Source organism: Garra rufa, chromosome 1, assembly GCF_049309525.1.
Source record: "Garra rufa chromosome 1, GarRuf1.0, whole genome shotgun sequence".
NCBI lineage: Eukaryota > Metazoa > Chordata > Actinopteri > Cypriniformes > Cyprinidae > Garra > Garra rufa.
In genome coordinates this window covers 42,609,566-42,627,069 of record NC_133361.1, presented here as the reverse complement: position 1 = coordinate 42,627,069, position 17,504 = coordinate 42,609,566, and the positions used below count along the sequence as shown (strand labels likewise).

Below are 17,504 nucleotides of genomic sequence, written 5' to 3'. Positions count from 1 at the left end.
CTTTAAGTCCAAGAGATGATAAGTTATTGAGATCTTCTCCTAATGACTAGGCTTTCCGCCAAATTGAATGAGTTTTATAGCAATTCCCAATCACTCTCCACAGTGCATAGCCCAATTAAGAAATAACGCTGACTGTGAGCTTACCTCATATCTCAGGCTTACCTGTGAAAGTGGCTTACGCTACGGCATCAGACGTCAGCTTTACCTTCTCATAGGTGCAGCTGAAATGGAGCGAGAGCCATGACTCAATGTTTTATCAGTCAAGATGGCTGACAGTATTCCTCAGTGAGCTCTCGTTGTTCAGAGCCGTACTTTCATTGTGTAAAAAGAGTTTTGAAGAGAGAAATGCAAATTAAGAAGGACTGCAATGCGATATTTCTCACATTAGCTTTTTGGATTGACTGCAAAACAAAAAGACGGGGTTGAAATGAAAACTGTGTGGGCAGGAACGAAAGTCTGTCTCTCTCCTGCTTGCTGTGTGTGTACGGACACGTATAGAGAGCCATATGTCAGGTATGGCACGTGGAAGAAGGTAGCTCTAGAGGAAGCGTCCTCTCGGCGCCAGGATGTTTGCGTCCTCTGGTCCCACCGGGGATCTTAAGCCAGTGCTGTTTTGCTCGCACCGGACGGTTTCAAACTCTCCGTTTCTCGTGCGGGCGCCCATCCAAATTGGCATCGCTGGCCATCGGCCTCCTCCCTGTATCACACATAAACACGCTGTAGTGTGAAGCAAAACCTGTATCAGTTCTACTTGGCAACCGGGGACATGCAAAGTGACTAAGACTAAGGGGCATAACGTATCAGACGCTCTATTTTCTGCATGCGTGTGCAAGAAAATTACACTTCTCACATCGTTATAATTATCCCTGCAGCGTTGAACTTAAAAAACTGAACGAGTGACCAACATGAGAGCAGAAACAAAGCCATTGATGAGGGCGATCGCGGCTTGACTGGTCTGTGCAATCAGTCGCTCGAAATTTGAGCTATCTGTGGCGTCGTAATGAGAACGCAGCAGGGCTTTGACAGTGACAATCACACGTCTGAGTGTTTGGAAGGAGCTAATTAACAGTGCTCTTTAAGTCTGTATACTCCCGCGACTCAATTGTTTATGAAAGAAACACTTTCTGTCAAACGGATCATCTGCTCTGATCGTCAGTCATCTCAGCGTCGGTTGGGAAATGAGATCCGGGTGGGTCGTCCGGGGTCAGGTGAAGTAAGGGTGAACAGACTTGGGTGCTGACTGGACTTTATAATCAGTCCTTCACTTATACTAGGGTTCTTGAAAGCCCTTTCATTCCAGGCTCATTCAGCTTTTGACTTCTCTCAGGATCTCATTAGCTGTCATTGGCAGTCTGTGTTAGAGCTGGGCGGTATGACCAAAAATTTATATCACGGTATTTTTCAAAATTATACGGTATCACGGTATATGACGGTATTTTTTTTTTTTTCATGCATGACTAGGTGTTAACCACATTTCCTAATTGTCACGACCACACACAAAGGGAGAAGGTGAGTATCTTTCAAGGTATTTATTAACAAACGTGCACAGTTCAACACACGTGCAATCAGGTGAGTAAAGGTCTCTGTGGTCAAATCTTCAAACAAACACAACAGGTGAGTTCAAGTTCATAAGGATCATAGCGTTAGCAATAGTCACTTCCCTCTAACACGATTCACGTGTTTCACAGGAGAACATTAGAGCAATCCACGAGGAGCACAGGAGAACATCGGAAGAATCCACGAGGAGCACAGGAGAGATAACAGGAGGGGGAGAAGATCCACAGAGAAGCATCCATGCAACTTCGATACCAGCCGGTGAGTGAGTGGCAGAGGTAGGTATATAAAGGGTGTGGTGATTGCTGGTGCAGGTGACGGTGATTAGTATTCTGGTGATGGTTCACGGGTGTGCTGTGGTGGTGATTGGCTGGTTGGTGGAGGATCGTGGTGATTGGGGCTGAGGGATCGTGCAGAGGGTGTGACATCACCCCCTCCTCCACGGGTGACTCCAGGCACCCAAGAACGGCGACGGGGACGACCACGACCTCTGGGAGCTGGGCGTTCGGGATGTTGGCGGTGGAATTCCTCGAGGAGAGTCGGGTCCAGGATGTCGTCACGGGGTATCCACGATCTCTCCTCGGGTCCGAACCCCTTCCAGTCCACTAGGTACTGGAGCTGGCCGTTCCGCCGCCGGGAGTCTAGGATTTCTTGGACTTGGTAGATGTTATCTCCAAGGATCTCTGGCGGGTCGGGAGGAGGAGGTGACTCCGATTCTGTGGAGGAAGGGAACAGGGGTTCAGTGTGGCGTTTGAGTAGGGAAACGTGAAACGAGGGGGCGATTCTGTAATGTGGAGGTAGGTTTAGACGGTAGGTGACAGGGTTGATCTGTGAGTGCACGGTGAAGGGCCCTATGTAGCGGGGACTCAGCTTCCTACTGGGCAGCCGGAGGCGTATGTCTCGAGTGGACAACCATACCTGGTCCCCGGGGAGGTAAACTGGGTTGGGTAACCTACGGCGGTTGGCATGTTCCGTATGCCTCCGTACTGCCCGCTGGAGATGGACGTGCGCTGAGTCCCACACCCTCTCGCTCTCTCGGAACCAGTGATCTACCGCGGGCACCTCGGAGGACTCTCCAGTCCATGGAAACAGAGCTGGTTGATAACCTAGAATACATTGGAATGGGGTTAGACCAGTAGAGGTTTGACGGAGGGAATTTTGCGCATACTCAGCCCACGGTAGATACTGGCTCCAGGTGTTTTGATGTTGGGAACAGTACGTCCGAAGGTAGCGGGAGATTTCCTGAATTTTCCGTTCGGTCTGCCCGTTCGTTTGAGGGTGATATCCGGATGACAGGCTGACTGTGGTACCCAGAAGTTGGAAGAAGGCCCGCCAGACCCTGGAAATGAATTGGGGTCCCCGATCGGACACGATGTCTTCTGGGAGTCCGAAGTTCCGGAATACATTGTGGAACAGTGCCTCTGCGGTTTCTAGTGCTGTGGGGAGACCTTTGAGAGGTATTAATTTGCAAGCTTTCGAGAATCGATCGACTACCACTAAAATTGTGGTGTAACCCTGAGAGGGGGGCAGGTCTGTGGCGAAGTCAATGCCCAAGTGTGTCCAGGGTCGGCGGGGAATAGGTAACGGTTGTAATTTACCTTCGGGTAAGCGGCGTGGGGTTGTGTTGACGGCGCAGACCGAACATCCTTGGACGTACCGTTCCACTTCCCTGCTCATGTTGGGCCACCAATATTTCTGCTGGAGGAGCGAGAGGGTTCGCCTGCTGCCAGGATGTCCTGAGCCGGGGGACGTGTGCGTACTATCCAACAGAAGGGGTCTGAGACGGCTTGGGACATAGACACGACCCGGGGGAAGCTCCGGTGGTGCAGGTTCCTCGAAGGTGGCGGCCCGTATATCTTCATCCAGCTGCCATAGTATGGGTGCGAGAAAGACAGATGGGGGTAGAATTGGATCAGGATCGTCAGAAGTAGGTTCAGGTGAGTGCATACGTGATAGGGCGTCTGCTTTGGTGTTTTTATGGCCGGGTTGGTAAGTAATGTTGAAATTGAATCGGGCAAAGAATAATGACCAGCGAGCTTGGCGGGCATTTAGTCTCTTGGCGTGCTGAATGTACTGGAGGTTCTTGTGGTCGGTTATTACGGTGAAGGGGAACTGGGCTCCTTCCAACCAGTGCCGCCACTCTTCGAGGGCGAGCTTTATGGCCAGCAGTTCGCGGTCTCCAATTCCATAATTCTGCTCAGCTGGGGTGAGTTTTTTGGAATAGTACGCACACGGATGGAGGGATCGGGGTTCATCAGACCACTGGGACAGCACAGCTCCTACGCCCACGTCCGCCGCATCTACCTCCACCACGAAGGGCCTTGAAGGGTCGGGGTGCTTGAGGATGGGAGCGGTGGTGAACATTTGCTTTAGACGGTCGAAGGCTTGCTGAGCCTCTGGAGTCCACTGTAGTACCCGGCGTCCTCCCTTTAAGAGGGAAGTGAGTGGAGCCGATAGGAGGCTATAGTTCTTTATAAAGCGTCGGTAGAAGTTAGCGAAGCCTAAGAAACGCTGAAGCTCCTTCACCGTCTTGGGCTCCGCCCACTTGGCCACTGCGTCCACCTTGCCGGCTTCCATGCGAACTCCCTCCGCAGTGATCACGTATCCGAGAAAGGAGATGGAGGGCTGATGGAATTCACATTTTTCTAATTTTAGATAGAGTTGGTACTCACGGAGGCGTTGGAGAACCTGACGGACGTGGTCTTGATGTTCTTTGAGGTTACGTGAGTAAATGAGGATATCGTCAATGTAGATGATTACGAATCGATGGAGGTAGTCGCGGAAGATTTCGTTCATGAAATTCTGAAATATGGAAGGACTGTTAGCCAGGCCATAGGGCATCACCTGATATTCATAGTGACCGGTGGGGGTGATGAAGGCGGTCTTCCACTCATCTCCTTCTCGGATACGGATCAGGTTATATGCACTGCGGAGGTCGAGTTTGGTGAAGACGCGGGCTTCCCGTAGTTCCTCCAAGGCAGCTGGCACTAGAGGAAGTGGATAGGCGAATTTCACCGTGGCGTCGTTGAGCACCCGGTAGTCTATGCAAGGTCTGAGCCCACCATCCTTCTTGGGGACGAAGAAGAAACTGGATGCTGCTGGGGACGTGGAAGGTCTGATGAACCCCTGTTGGAGAGCCTCCTGGATGTAATTCTCCATGGCTTCCTGCTCAGGACGTGAGAGGGGGTAGATCTTCCCGTGGGGTAGTTTGGCGCCTGGCAGCAGGTCGATACTACAGTCCCAGGGCCGGTGCGGTGGTAGTTGTGTGGCCCGTTCCTTGCTGAAGACATCGGTGAAAGACTGATAGACGGGGGGAATGGCGGTGGCGGATTGAGTGGCAGGGCTCTCTATGGTGGTGGCGTGCAGAGGGATAGGACGGTATGGAGACTCTGCATCTGACGAGGAAGGACGGTAGCCGTGGCTCTCACACGTCTTGCCCCACTCCAGGACTTCTCCTGTGCTCCAATCTATGCGGGGTTGGTGCTTAATGAGCCATGGTCTGCCCAGGATGACATCCACGTTGGCTCGCGGGAGTACCAGGAGGGTCAGATGTTCACGGTGGTTGTGTTGGGAGACGAGGGTCACTTTTCTGGTCCGGCGAGATATCTTACCATCGCCCAATGGTGAGTTTTGGATTGTGGTAATTTGGTATGTGACCTCATTTTGAACGGTGGGAATTCGATGTTTAGCAATGAAGTGTGATGAAACAAAATTGCCAGCCGCTCCGGAATCCACGAGCACATAGATGGGGAGAGTACGAGAGTTTACTATTAGTTCAGCGGTAATATGGGGTAAGAGAGACATGGCCGGAGTAATAGATACGGTACTCACCATTGGACGAGGCGGGCGGACTGGACAGGCACTGATGAAGTGAGAGGCTTCTCCACAATATAGGCACAGACGATTATTAATTCGTCGTTTCCTCTCCGCAGGATCCAGGCGATAGGAGTCAGTAATCATAGGCTCTTCCGCATCTCGTTGGGGTGACGGTGTTCGGAGTGGAGGGAAGCTGGGTACAGACTTTGTAGAAGGACACGCTGAGAGATGTTGAGAAATGCCTACTGCCTTCTTAATAAAGGTTTCCAGCGGCACGTTGTCATCGTAAATAACCATATGCTTGCGGATCTGGGGTTTAAGCCCCTTACGGTAGGCTGCTAGGAGAGCTACTTGGTTCCAACCACTGGTGGCCGCTAGGGAGCGGAAGCGCAGGGTGTATTCATGGATATTGGACGCACCTTGATTCAGAGTGATCAGTTCGTCGTGCACGGAAAGGGGAGTGAGCGCAGCTCCAAACACGTCCTTGAAGTGGGCAACGAAAGCATTATAGGAGATTAAAGCGTCGCTCCGTGAATTCCAGAGTGCGTCTGCCCATTGGAGTGCCTGTCCAGTGAGGAGGGAAATCATAAAAGATATTTTAGAAATTTCGTTAGGAAACTGGTGTGCGTTGGCTTCAATATAGAGGGAACTTTGCAGGAGGAAACCATTGCAACCACCCGGGTCTCCGGAATAACTCATGGGGCGAGAGAGGGGCGTGTTGGAAATCGTCGTTGGAGCAGCAGGTAGAGATTGACGAAGGACGTTTACCATATCCGCAAATGGATCGGGGGTGTCTTCGGTGATAGCGGCGCTCGCCTCCATGAGTGACGCGGTGAGTTAATATTTTAAGGGCTGGTATCCTGTCACGACCACACACAAAGGGAGAAGGTGAGTATCTTTCAAGGTATTTATTAACAAACGTGCACAGTTCAACACACGTGCAATCAGGTGAGTAAAGGTCTCTGTGGTCAAATCTTCAAACAAACACAACAGGTGAGTTCAAGTTCATAAGGATCATAGCGTTAGCAATAGTCACTTCCCTCTAACACGATTCACGTGTTTCACAGGAGAACATTAGAGCAATCCACGAGGAGCACAGGAGAACATCGGAAGAATCCACGAGGAGCACAGGAGAGATAACAGGAGGGGGAGAAGATCCACAGAGAAGCATCCATGCAACTTCGATACCAGCCGGTGAGTGAGTGGCAGAGGTAGGTATATAAAGGGTGTGGTGATTGCTGGTGCAGGTGACGGTGATTAGTATTCTGGTGATGGTTCACGGGTGTGCTGTGGTGGTGATTGGCTGGTTGGTGGAGGATCGTGGTGATTGGGGCTGAGGGATCGTGCAGAGGGTGTGACACTAATAAATTAGAGAATAATTACTGCAGTATATTGGCTTACATTGACCGGACTAGTATTAACCCAGGTTTGATTGGTCTCACAAAATGCTGCTGTTCACAAAGAAGTGACAGTGGCACTCATAATTGTAATGAGGTGAAGAAATCAGAATTCATGATTTGCAGTCAAAATACACAACACTTTATTGTGCATTCTTCACCAGTTCACATTTACAAGTCTACGGGTTTCTCTTCCAGCAGGAGGCGCTGTCAGATTGATAGTATACAAAGTAGCGCAACAAATGATTTTGAAACGTGCAGCGCTCATATTTATTCAATGGATAGCCTTTTGAAGTTTCATCGCAATTCTTGTCTTTCAGTCCCCACATTTTAGACCACCTGAAATCATAATTATGACTTTCATAACCCCCTAATAACACTGCAGTCATCAATGAAAATTAAGAGCTTTATTTAAGACTTTCAAAAACAAACCTTACACAAAATACGTTTCTTTTTTATTTATTTTTCCCACCATGTTCGGGGCACAAGAAAAATATTAAGGGACTAAATTAATATCAGCATATGAAGTATAATCGTCTCTCATTGTCTGAAAGAATGCACATCAGATGCTGAAAGTCAGTTTTTACTTTCACTTTAACATATTGATCAGTTTCCACGTTGCTTGTGTGATATCCATTGGCTTTAAAGCATAAATATTAATAAAAATACAGTATATAGAAAAGACATATCTTTAAAATATTGCGACGTAACACCAACGTAAAGCCATTGTTTTTCTCTCACTGAAAGCTACATCTGTGTGCGCACAATGCGCCGATCTCTGCTCTCATCTCTGCAGACACACCCCCTCTTGAAATTTCGGCATTACAAGTTTTGCAAATCGCTAACCCTGGGTCTTTCTCAGATATACTGAAATACGTCCACACCTCAGATGTATGTGTTGCTTCAGACAAGCACGTGCAAGCTGCGGTTTCTGTTTGCGTCAACATACGTGTTCCCAGCGCTTTGTACGCACACACTCACCGGTATTGGGGTATATGAAAAATGAATATCATTAAAAAAAAAAACACCGGTATTCGGTATGAAAAGGTATACCGCCCAGCCCTAGTCTGTGTAGCATAAAAATGGTGCCGTGCAACACATTGCTAAGTATTTCAGTTACTTTTTCTTTCCTAGAGCAAATTTGATTGCTCAGAGGTTATATTTGCAGAGCATACAGCTGAGCAGTGCAATTAATGGATCGTGAAACAGATCTAGAGAACTGATTCCATACAGACTCATTTCTTAAAATTATAAATTAAAATACTATCTATCTATCTAGAAAGGCGGATGTCACATCACAAACTAGTATGTGAGTTTCACCCAGGGCATTAGATGTTAAGGCTTTTACACAGCAGAAATAAACATGACAACTTCCAGTCAAAGCATGTCGCTCATAAGTCTACATGTTCTGTGTGTCTTTGTTAAAATGAATAGCATAGTTTTGACTACTAAACAAACGCAAACACACGTAAAGCTCACAGTGATTTCTGCGTTTGCGTCGGATTTTATGAACTTAATCTACAGAGAGAATTTTTCATCCAAGTTTTAATGCCAAACATACAGTTTTGTCCATTGTGTGTGTGTGTGTGTGTGTGTGTGTGTGTGTGTGTGTGTGTGTGTGTGTGTGTGTGTGTGTGTGTGTTTGTTTACATGCATTCTCAAAGCATTTCTTTCCATAATAATGGTAAATGAATATTCTGATAAATATTGATATGATATGGAAAAATATTATTTCTGAACAAAATTAATTAATTAAAAAAAATTAATAAAAAAAATATTTTAAAGGGAATTAATGAAATCAAGCTGCTGTCAGCTGTGATTGGACAGGGCAAAAAAATGGGCTAGTTTTCATTCCTTTTTGGTGGGTTTTGATCAAGCTTTGGGCTAGAAATTCTTCTAGGACCTGGCAACCCTGCATGGAAGCGAGTAAGCGAACTAGGTCAGTCTTTGATTCTACCCAACCTAAAATGCCTCGGCATTCTCATCAGTTTACAGTGAAATGTTCATCGCCTTTCATTGCCACTCACGCTCATTCATGTTGCGTGTCCTCAATCTGGCAACCCATGTGAGTGCCTAGTTTAAGGAGGAGAGGGCGGGAGAAGCAATATTTTGAATTTAGACCACAGTACCCATTTCGACCACTAGCTGCAATAGCATGCAACTTTGAACTTTACAAGTTGAAAAATTATATGGAAAACTGGTGGTTTTGGGGAGGAACATTCTCATTCTAGGAAGCATCTGATTTTTTTTGTCAACTTTTGGGAGCACATTATAGTGAATATATAAAGCAGAATATATTTTGATTTTACGGGGTCTGTTAAAACATACACTGTGTTACACAAGGGTCTTTAATGATCTCTCATTTCTGTCTTTTAGGCATTCGATGCATTTATCTATATTTTCTTTGCACTGGAGATGGTGGTGAAGATGGTGGCCCTGGGTATCTTTGGCCGTCGCTGTTATCTTGGCGATACTTGGAACAGACTGGACTTCTTCATCGTCATGGCAGGGTAAGGGCACGTCTGTTTTCTTTCAACCTTTCCTCACACACCAGCTGCAGGTGAATCAGGGGCTGTAGTGACCCTGAGTGGGTTTATCTTTTTTTCTCAGTAGAGACATCTGCATTCTGTACCCTGTATTAATGGACATTTCATTTCAGTTGTTCTGGGAAAATGGCTGTGGAGAATATGACTAAATGTTTACATTGTGATCTCTGAAGGATGTGTGCTGTGTTTGGCTCCAGAATGCCCTTGATGGGCTTTTCATGTATTCTGTTGTATGTCCAGACCAAACACTTCAGCTAGAGTCTTTCAGATCTCACTTACGTTGAGTATAGCCTTCCCACATGTTGTTTTGATGCTGTTTTCAGTGCTAAAAAAAGAGAAGTGAAAACTGCCGTGAGAGTATCAATTTACCAAACTCTCTGGACAGTTCTTTGAGGAGGACATAAGCCCTGGTGAAAAAAACAGCTAAAACCAGCCTAGGCTGGTTGGCTGGTTTTAGCTGGTCAACCAGCCTGGTTTTAGCTGGTCATAGCTGGAAGGCAGGCTGGTTTTAGAGGGGTTTTGGCCACTTTTTCAGCCTGGCCAGGCTGGTCAGGCTGGGAAGCCACCAGCTAAAACCAGCCTAACCAGCCTGGCCAGGCTGGGAGACCAGCTTAAACCAGCTACTTCCAGCTTAAACCAGCTAAGACCAGCCAACCAGCCTAGGCTGGTATTAGCTGTTTTTTTCAGCAGGGAGAACAGAAAGGAGAAGCATTAGATCAACAGGACAGACCTGCTGGAGCGAGATATACTTGTTTTAATTTGTAATACACACACATAGTTTCTGTCTCTGTCAGACTTTCCTCACTAGCTCACAGGAAACAAACATTCGTGAGTTAAGAGGCTGAACAAATTGGAACACAGTAATGTGAAACAGGTTGTTAATTTTTTATTATATACTTCCTTAATTAGCCATGGGCAACACGTCCCATAACAATTTTTCTTTCTCTTCATAGAACACTTTAATCTCTCCTCTCTACTTTTGCATGCTAATTTAATTAGACATCCAAATGTCTGTTTAAGTACTGGAGGGCAGTACAGGGTTTGTAAAAGTGAGCAGCCCCATCCCAGGTTATTCTCAGGTCCGGCAGGATTTGCTGAGTGAAAGATTAGACTCATTATAACATGATGGGTGTTAATGTGGCCTTGTGTAATGGCAGACATTAGTCTCTCCCATGCTTGTCCTTTTGGAATAAAATATCTCTTTGCCATGCACACATGTTGTTGTGAGTAGTTTTGTAATTTGTGATAAATTCACATTTTTTGGCAATTTGCATTTGTTATATACCTATATATATCTATTCTGAGGGTTTTAGATGGATGTTGTGGGCTTTTTAGTTGGTCAGGTTGAGAGGTCAGATGGCTGACCAGTTAAACGGAAACACCAGCATTAGCAAAGCTGGAAGACCAGCTAAAACCTGCCATCAAATATTGTTTTAGTGTTGTTCAGGGCACTTAGTTATCCCTGCTTCCTACTATTTACCTTCTGAACTCAAGACAAACAACTAATTACAAAATTGCTTCGAAGTAGATTAAATTAGCTAGTTTTTGCGCGGATAAATAAGGACATCTAACGCTCGAGGGAAGGTATTGATGGAGAGAAGCACTGAAGGAAACACTGAATTTATTACGATTCACAAATGAAATGTTCCTGAGCAAGAAAACCTTTAAAAAACTGCAGACAGTATGGGCATATTTAATTTATCAAACAATTCTCGTTTTGTTAAGCATTTTTGTTATGACTACAGAGCAAATAGCAACTGAAAAATGTCAAGTGAAAGTGTAAAGTTAATATTTCACTTCCACGACACAGTGAATTGGTTTGCACTGCAACAGATTTTCTCCGCACTCTCCAGTGTGTTGCGTCATGCTATGCGGTTCAGTTGAGTAGCGCCGTTTCATCTCACTTTCAGAGTATTTGGCTTGTCGTACAGCTTATAACTAATACAGTAAGGTAGTCTGCATGACTGTGAGGAACATCTAAAGAAATAGTTCACATATAAAAATTATATTTCTTTTTCCTGTTGAAATAAAACAGCACATGCTGGTTAGGTATGTACTGAAGAATGGCTGCTGGTTTAAGCTAGTCATGAGCTCGTCCTAAGCAACAAGCTCCTGCTCAGGACCAGCTTAAAACCAGCTCATGACCAGCCTAAACCAGCTCAAACCAACAGCCATGCTTCAAAACAGGGCTTTTCATACTTTTCAACAGGGATACTTCCCTTCGTGTTCAAGTGTTCCAAAATTGTATGGCTACTTTTTTACTTAGTTATGAGGAAGCCAAACATAGCTTATGTCTTAGGATGTAAACAGGTGGGGAAAAATAAAATCATATCTGTGCTTTTCCCTTGAACCGCTCAGACACATCTTGGGGCATTTTAGTGTTACTATGTTGTGCTGTGTTCTAGTGTTGTCACGATACTGGAATTTCTAACTTCGATACGATACCTTGAAAAATATCGATATTCGATACCATTTTCGATACCAAAGAGAAAAAAAAACCTGCCACAATATCAAGGGGGTAAATTTCTTTTTAAATTTAAAGATAAATATAACATATAATAAGTCTAGAACATGACAATGAGGTACGGTATATGCATATGTACACTGCTTCAGCCCTGTTCAACTTCTTAGCTTCATTTGAGTTAGCTTCATAATTTCTTTGCTGTTCAAATACAACTGGTAGTGTAGGTCGTAAACTTTTTTTTCTTTTTAGACCACACTTTTAAAATTACCTGAACTATCTAACTAATCTCAGAACTTAAGTTAATGGTAAAAGATATTTGTTAACATTAGTTAACATGACTAAACAATGAAAAATACTTACAAAACATTTATTAATCTCAGTTAAAAGTTAATTGAAACTATCATTTACTAATACATGAACTAATTAAAATCCAAAGTTCAATTTGTTAATATTTTTTATTGGACCAGAGCTAACATGATCCGTTGTGTTTTTATTACCTACGGTTATCAAAGATTAAAATGTACTGCAACAAATGCATTGCTCATCGTTCATAAATGCTGGTTAATAGATTAATATTATTTGATGAATAGATGTTAATGCCGGATTCATAATCACCGATCCATGCAAGCAAACATGCATGCATCACAAGCGAAAATGCTCTGGATAGACATTAAGACAAATTGCAGAATTTAAGTAATGATTTTTTTTTTTAATAAAGTTAAATAAGTGCAGTTAATTTACATTTGACCGCAGTTAAAGTCTTTAGCCTACTCGTCTAAGATTCCTCAATCAGATTTTATTAACGAACTACGGTAAAAAACGGGACAACACTCATATCAGTAACAATACTAGGCAATCTTATTTAATGATTCAGTAATGTTAAAATGAGCACAGTTACCAACCTCTCGAAATTTTTTATATAGATCCAGGTGTCTGTCTTTCAGGTACTTTGCGAAATTAGTGGTGTTAGCGCCTTTTGTTAGCACTGCTCTGTAGCAACTCTTATACTGTATATTGGCTTGCTTGTGTACTTCGGCTTTCCATGTTCATTTGCTTCATATCTGAAATATTTCCAGATAGCACTCCTGCTGTGTTCTTTATCAAACAAAGCCGGTCGCGGGGTCGCCGCACTCGCCTTTCTATTTGCTTCACTTGAATGAGACGAGAGACAGGCACTGTGGGCACGCGCCTTTGTGGAGAAGTGAAAGTGACAGCTCGGCTAGTATCGATACTTCGGGAAACTAGTATTGGTACCGTTCAGATATTTCAGTATTTTTGACAACACTACTGTGTTCAGTTTCCAGCATGCAGAGCTCAAGTCTAAGGAAAGAAGGTCAGGAAAGAGTCAACTTCAGATTGGACTCACTGCACACTTGCAGACTCCATGTACCACAGGCAGATTGAAAGCACTTAGAGACAGCAAGAGAGCAGTAAGAGAAATGCTTGATTTTTACTGAGGAAACCTGGAATACATAAAGGGATCACTGTATTTCAGTTGATGTCAAAAGTTTAGGTCACACTTTATATTAGGTGGCCTTAACTACTATGTACTTACATCAAAAAATAAGTACAATGTACTTAATGTGGTCATATTGCATTGCAAAACACGTTTGCTTCTATTAAGGTGGGATATGGGTAAGGTTAGGGACAGGTTTGGTGGTATGGGTAGGTTTAAGGGTGGGTTAGGGTGTAAGGGATGGGTCAACAGTGGTAATTACAGAAATTAATTACAAATGTAGTTACATATAGGTTTTTAAAAATATATAAGTACAATGTAAAAACATGTATGTACACAATAAGTACATAATACCAAATGAATTATTTAAATGTAATTACATAGTAGTTAAGGCCACCTAATGTAAAGTGGGACCAAAGTTTACATCCCCCTTTTAGATTGTTAATTATTTTACCAAAATAAGAGGGAACTTACAAAATGCATGTGTTTTTTTTAGTACTGACCTAAATAAGATATTTCACATAGAATAGGTTTATGTATATTCCACAAAAGAATAAAATAGTTGAATTTATAAAAATGACCCTGTTCAAATCTCCTTGATTCCTAATACCATGTTGTTGTTTTTTTGTTTAGTGATAGTTGTTCATGAGTCTCTTGTTTGTCCTGAACAGTTAAACTGCCTGCTGTTCTTCAGAAAAATCCTTCAGGTCCCTCAAATTCTTTGGTTTTCCAGCATTTTTGTGTATTTGAACCCTTTCTAACAGTAACTGTATGATTTTGTGAGCCATCTTTTCACACTGAGGGCAACTGATGGACTCATATGCAACTATTAAAGAAGGTTTAAACACTCACTGATGCTCCAGAAGGAGACAGTGTGAAAAGATGGATCTTAATCATACAGTCATTGTTGGAAAGGGTTGAAATACACAAAAATGCTTGAAAGCCAACAAATTTGTGGGACCTGAAAGATTTTTCTGAAGAACAGCGGGCAGTTTAACTGTTCAGGACAAACAAGGGACTCATGAACAACTATCACTAAACTAAAAAAAAACACACAGCTGTGGATCATTCAGGTAACAACACAGTATTAAGAATCAAGGGGATGTAAACTTTTGAACCGGGTCATTTTTATAAATTCAACTATTATTTTCTCTTGTGGACTTTATGTAAACATCTTTTATCTGAAATATCTTATTCAGGTCAGTATTAAATAAACAATAACACGCATTTTGGTTGATCCCTCTTGCTTTGGTAAAATAATTAACATTTTTAATGATTCTGAAAGAGGGATGTAAACTTTTGACTTCAACTGTATTCCTTGACTGTGTTTACTTAAACATGAAAATACTACAGTTTGGAAATTTCTGTCACATAACCATTCAGAAACCATTCTCATATGCTCTAATATGCTCCTTTTGTGCTCAAGAAACATTTATTATCAACATATTATTATCAATGTTGGAAGCAGCTCTGCTGCCTAATGTTTTTTGTGAAAACTGTGACAGAACAATCATCAAAGTTTAAAAGCAGCATTTATTTGAAATATTTTGTAGCAGTCTAAGTCTTTACTGCCACTTTTGATCAATTTAATGTGTCTTTGCTGAATAAAAGTAATAATTTCTTTCAAACAAAAATCATTCTGACTTCAACATTTATAACAGTAGTGTGTACTTAGTAGTTCATCACTCTAGTTTGCTGTTATCAAGGACATGTTATTGATTGGAATAAATTACTGAATTAAAAATTGATTGAAATAAATGGAAGGCAAGTTCAGTATTTCCACAGGAGAATAGCAGGAATACAATTGTGTGCATCAGTTTATTGGGGATATGCTGTTACAGCTGTGGAACTTTTTCTGAACAAAGAAATTGTGTTGTGTAGCCAGAATTGTATTGCTTTCAACCTTTATTGTACTATATATCATGTAGAATTATCTCTCATAGTACTAAATAGTCAACTAATCATTTTTAAACTTAAAACTATAACAATCAAGACTGTGTGAAAAGCCGACTGACTAAGCTACTTCCTCACTCTTTAATGAGACACCTGCGCTTGTTTGTCTTTCACAGTTGTGACACTTCTGGGGGCAATCACACAGAAATATTCGCAGAGTAAGACCTAACGGCAAATTCATTTATAAATGAAATCCAGATGGGACGTTTAACAAACGTAAAGTCATTTGCACTCTTTGAATGGTGGAATTTAAAAACTGCCGGAGCTCAACAAGTATGAAATATCACCCATGAGCGCCTACACCGCCGTTAGTGCACATTTTAATGAGAACCTGCGACTTCCAGGCAACAAAGACATGTTTAACAAAGTAAAATCGAAATGTTTCTGAGTACCCCCTGGGGTGTGTGCACACCTGGTTGGTAAACACTGGATTAGAAGCCCTGTTACGTCAAATCCTCCCCTGTGTGTGTGTGTGTGTGTGTGTGTGTGTGTGTGTGTGTGTGTGTGTGTGTGTGTGTGTGTGTGTGTGTGTGTGTGTGTGTGTGTGTTTTCTGTGTAGTGGGATGGTAGCCGACTCTTGGTTAATCCTTCTGTTGTGTTGTGGGTGAAGTCAGTGAGGCTATCGCTAAATACACACCCAGATTACATGCCTCTTTCTCCCCATTTTCCTATCCCCCCTCCACACACAGTCTCGGTGTTTCTATTCTCACAATCTTAGATTTCCTTACTGCCTTTTTTAGTCGGTATCTCTCTCTCTCTCTCTCTCTCTCTCTCTCTCTCTCTCTGTCTTTCTCTCTTCCGTCTCCACACCCACAGAAGAGTCATCATTTTTGCAGTCTCATTTCACAAGATGCACACATACACATACACAAACACATATACACCCCACACATTAACACTCTGAAGACTGACGGCACATGAAAGTGGGGGAGATGAAGGAAGAGCAGGAGAAAGAGGCTGCAGCAAAGCAGTGAACAATTAGAGAGAGGCTGCCCGTCGGCAGGTAGCTAATTACTCTCACAGACACACACTCTGATTGATGTGTGCTGAAACAGCCGAGATCTCTCTCTCTCTCTCTCTCTCTCTCTCTCTCTCTCTCTCTCTCTCTCTCTCTCTGTCTCTCGTCTTCCATCTGAGCCTCTGTTTATTTGTGTCTCTCCCCACAATACCTCACATATGCTGTGATTTTCTTTTTCTCTCTCTTTTATTTTTGGCTTTATTTTCTATTTCCCTCCCTCTATCACATTGGCATGTTCCCTCACTGCTTGGCACAGCTTGGTTGATTTGTAATTCAATTATTCTGTTGAAGTTATACTAGACTCACCTGGGGGGCCTGAGCTGTAGTAATGACTATATTCATTACAAAAGTAAAGACTATTCTCTCTCCATCTACCTGTCTATTATCTATCTACGTGTCTATTCATTCATCTGTCCGTGCCTGTATATGTATGTATCTGTCTGTATGTATACTTCCATCAAGCCATCTGTTCATCTATCTATCTATGTATCTATCTTTTTTCTTTCTGTCATTTTATCTGTCGTGATTTATATTTCTCTATCTGTCGTTGTATACTGTATCAGTATACTGTGTCTGTCTGTTTTATCATTCTGTCTGTCTGTGTAATTTCTCATTTTCGATTAGCATTTAGTGGTCTTATACCCTGCTATGGGTTTCACATAATGAGACCTATTCAAAAGATTAGTGCGTTTGGGTACGCTCTTAAAAATAAAGGTTCTGTATTGGCATTGATGGTTCCATTAAGAATCTTGAACATCCATGGAACCTTTCAAATGCAGAAAAGGTTTCTTAGATTTTTTTAAACGTTTGTCAAAATGGTTAACTTTAGAACTGTTCACAGTAAGGTTCTTTTGAGGATCCAAAACGGATTCTTCCATGGCATCACTGTAAAAACAACCCCTTTGAAGTCTTTATTTTTAAGAGTGTATGTCTCTCTGTACAGGATGAACTGCTTCTATTTGAATGTTTGATAAAGAAAGACTCTCTGCAGGTTTAATCCCTTCAGGTGGAAATGAAATTGATAAGCTCACCTCGCTGTGTGGTTTATGTTTTTGTGTGAATTTGCATATGTGTCTGTGACTGCGTCTATGTATACATTTCGTTTCAAAAAGCGCTGTCAGACAAGACAGAGTAGGTTACTTTTGGTATGAAACAAAGTCTCAGCTTTCAAATTTTGTCATTTTCAGTAAATTGAAACAATAAATACCGTTTTGTGGCTCTTTAATGTGTTGCAACAGATCGCTGTAGAGCTTCAGTTTAAGCAGAACATTTTTCTTTTTATATTTACAAGTTAAAGCAC

At 42.8% G+C, this 17,504-nt stretch overlaps 1 protein-coding gene across 1 annotated transcript in view; it reads left to right on the top strand.

Annotated features, from left to right (window-relative positions):
* Nucleotides 1–17,504, top strand: part of cacna1ia (calcium voltage-gated channel subunit alpha1 Ia) — a 208,455-nt gene that overhangs the window by 78,201 nt on the left and 112,750 nt on the right. The window contains exon 3 of the mRNA XM_073840932.1: nucleotides 9,144–9,277. Coding sequence (XP_073697033.1) covers nucleotides 9,144–9,277 — 134 coding nt within the window. The remainder of the gene's footprint in view (nucleotides 1–9,143; nucleotides 9,278–17,504) is intronic.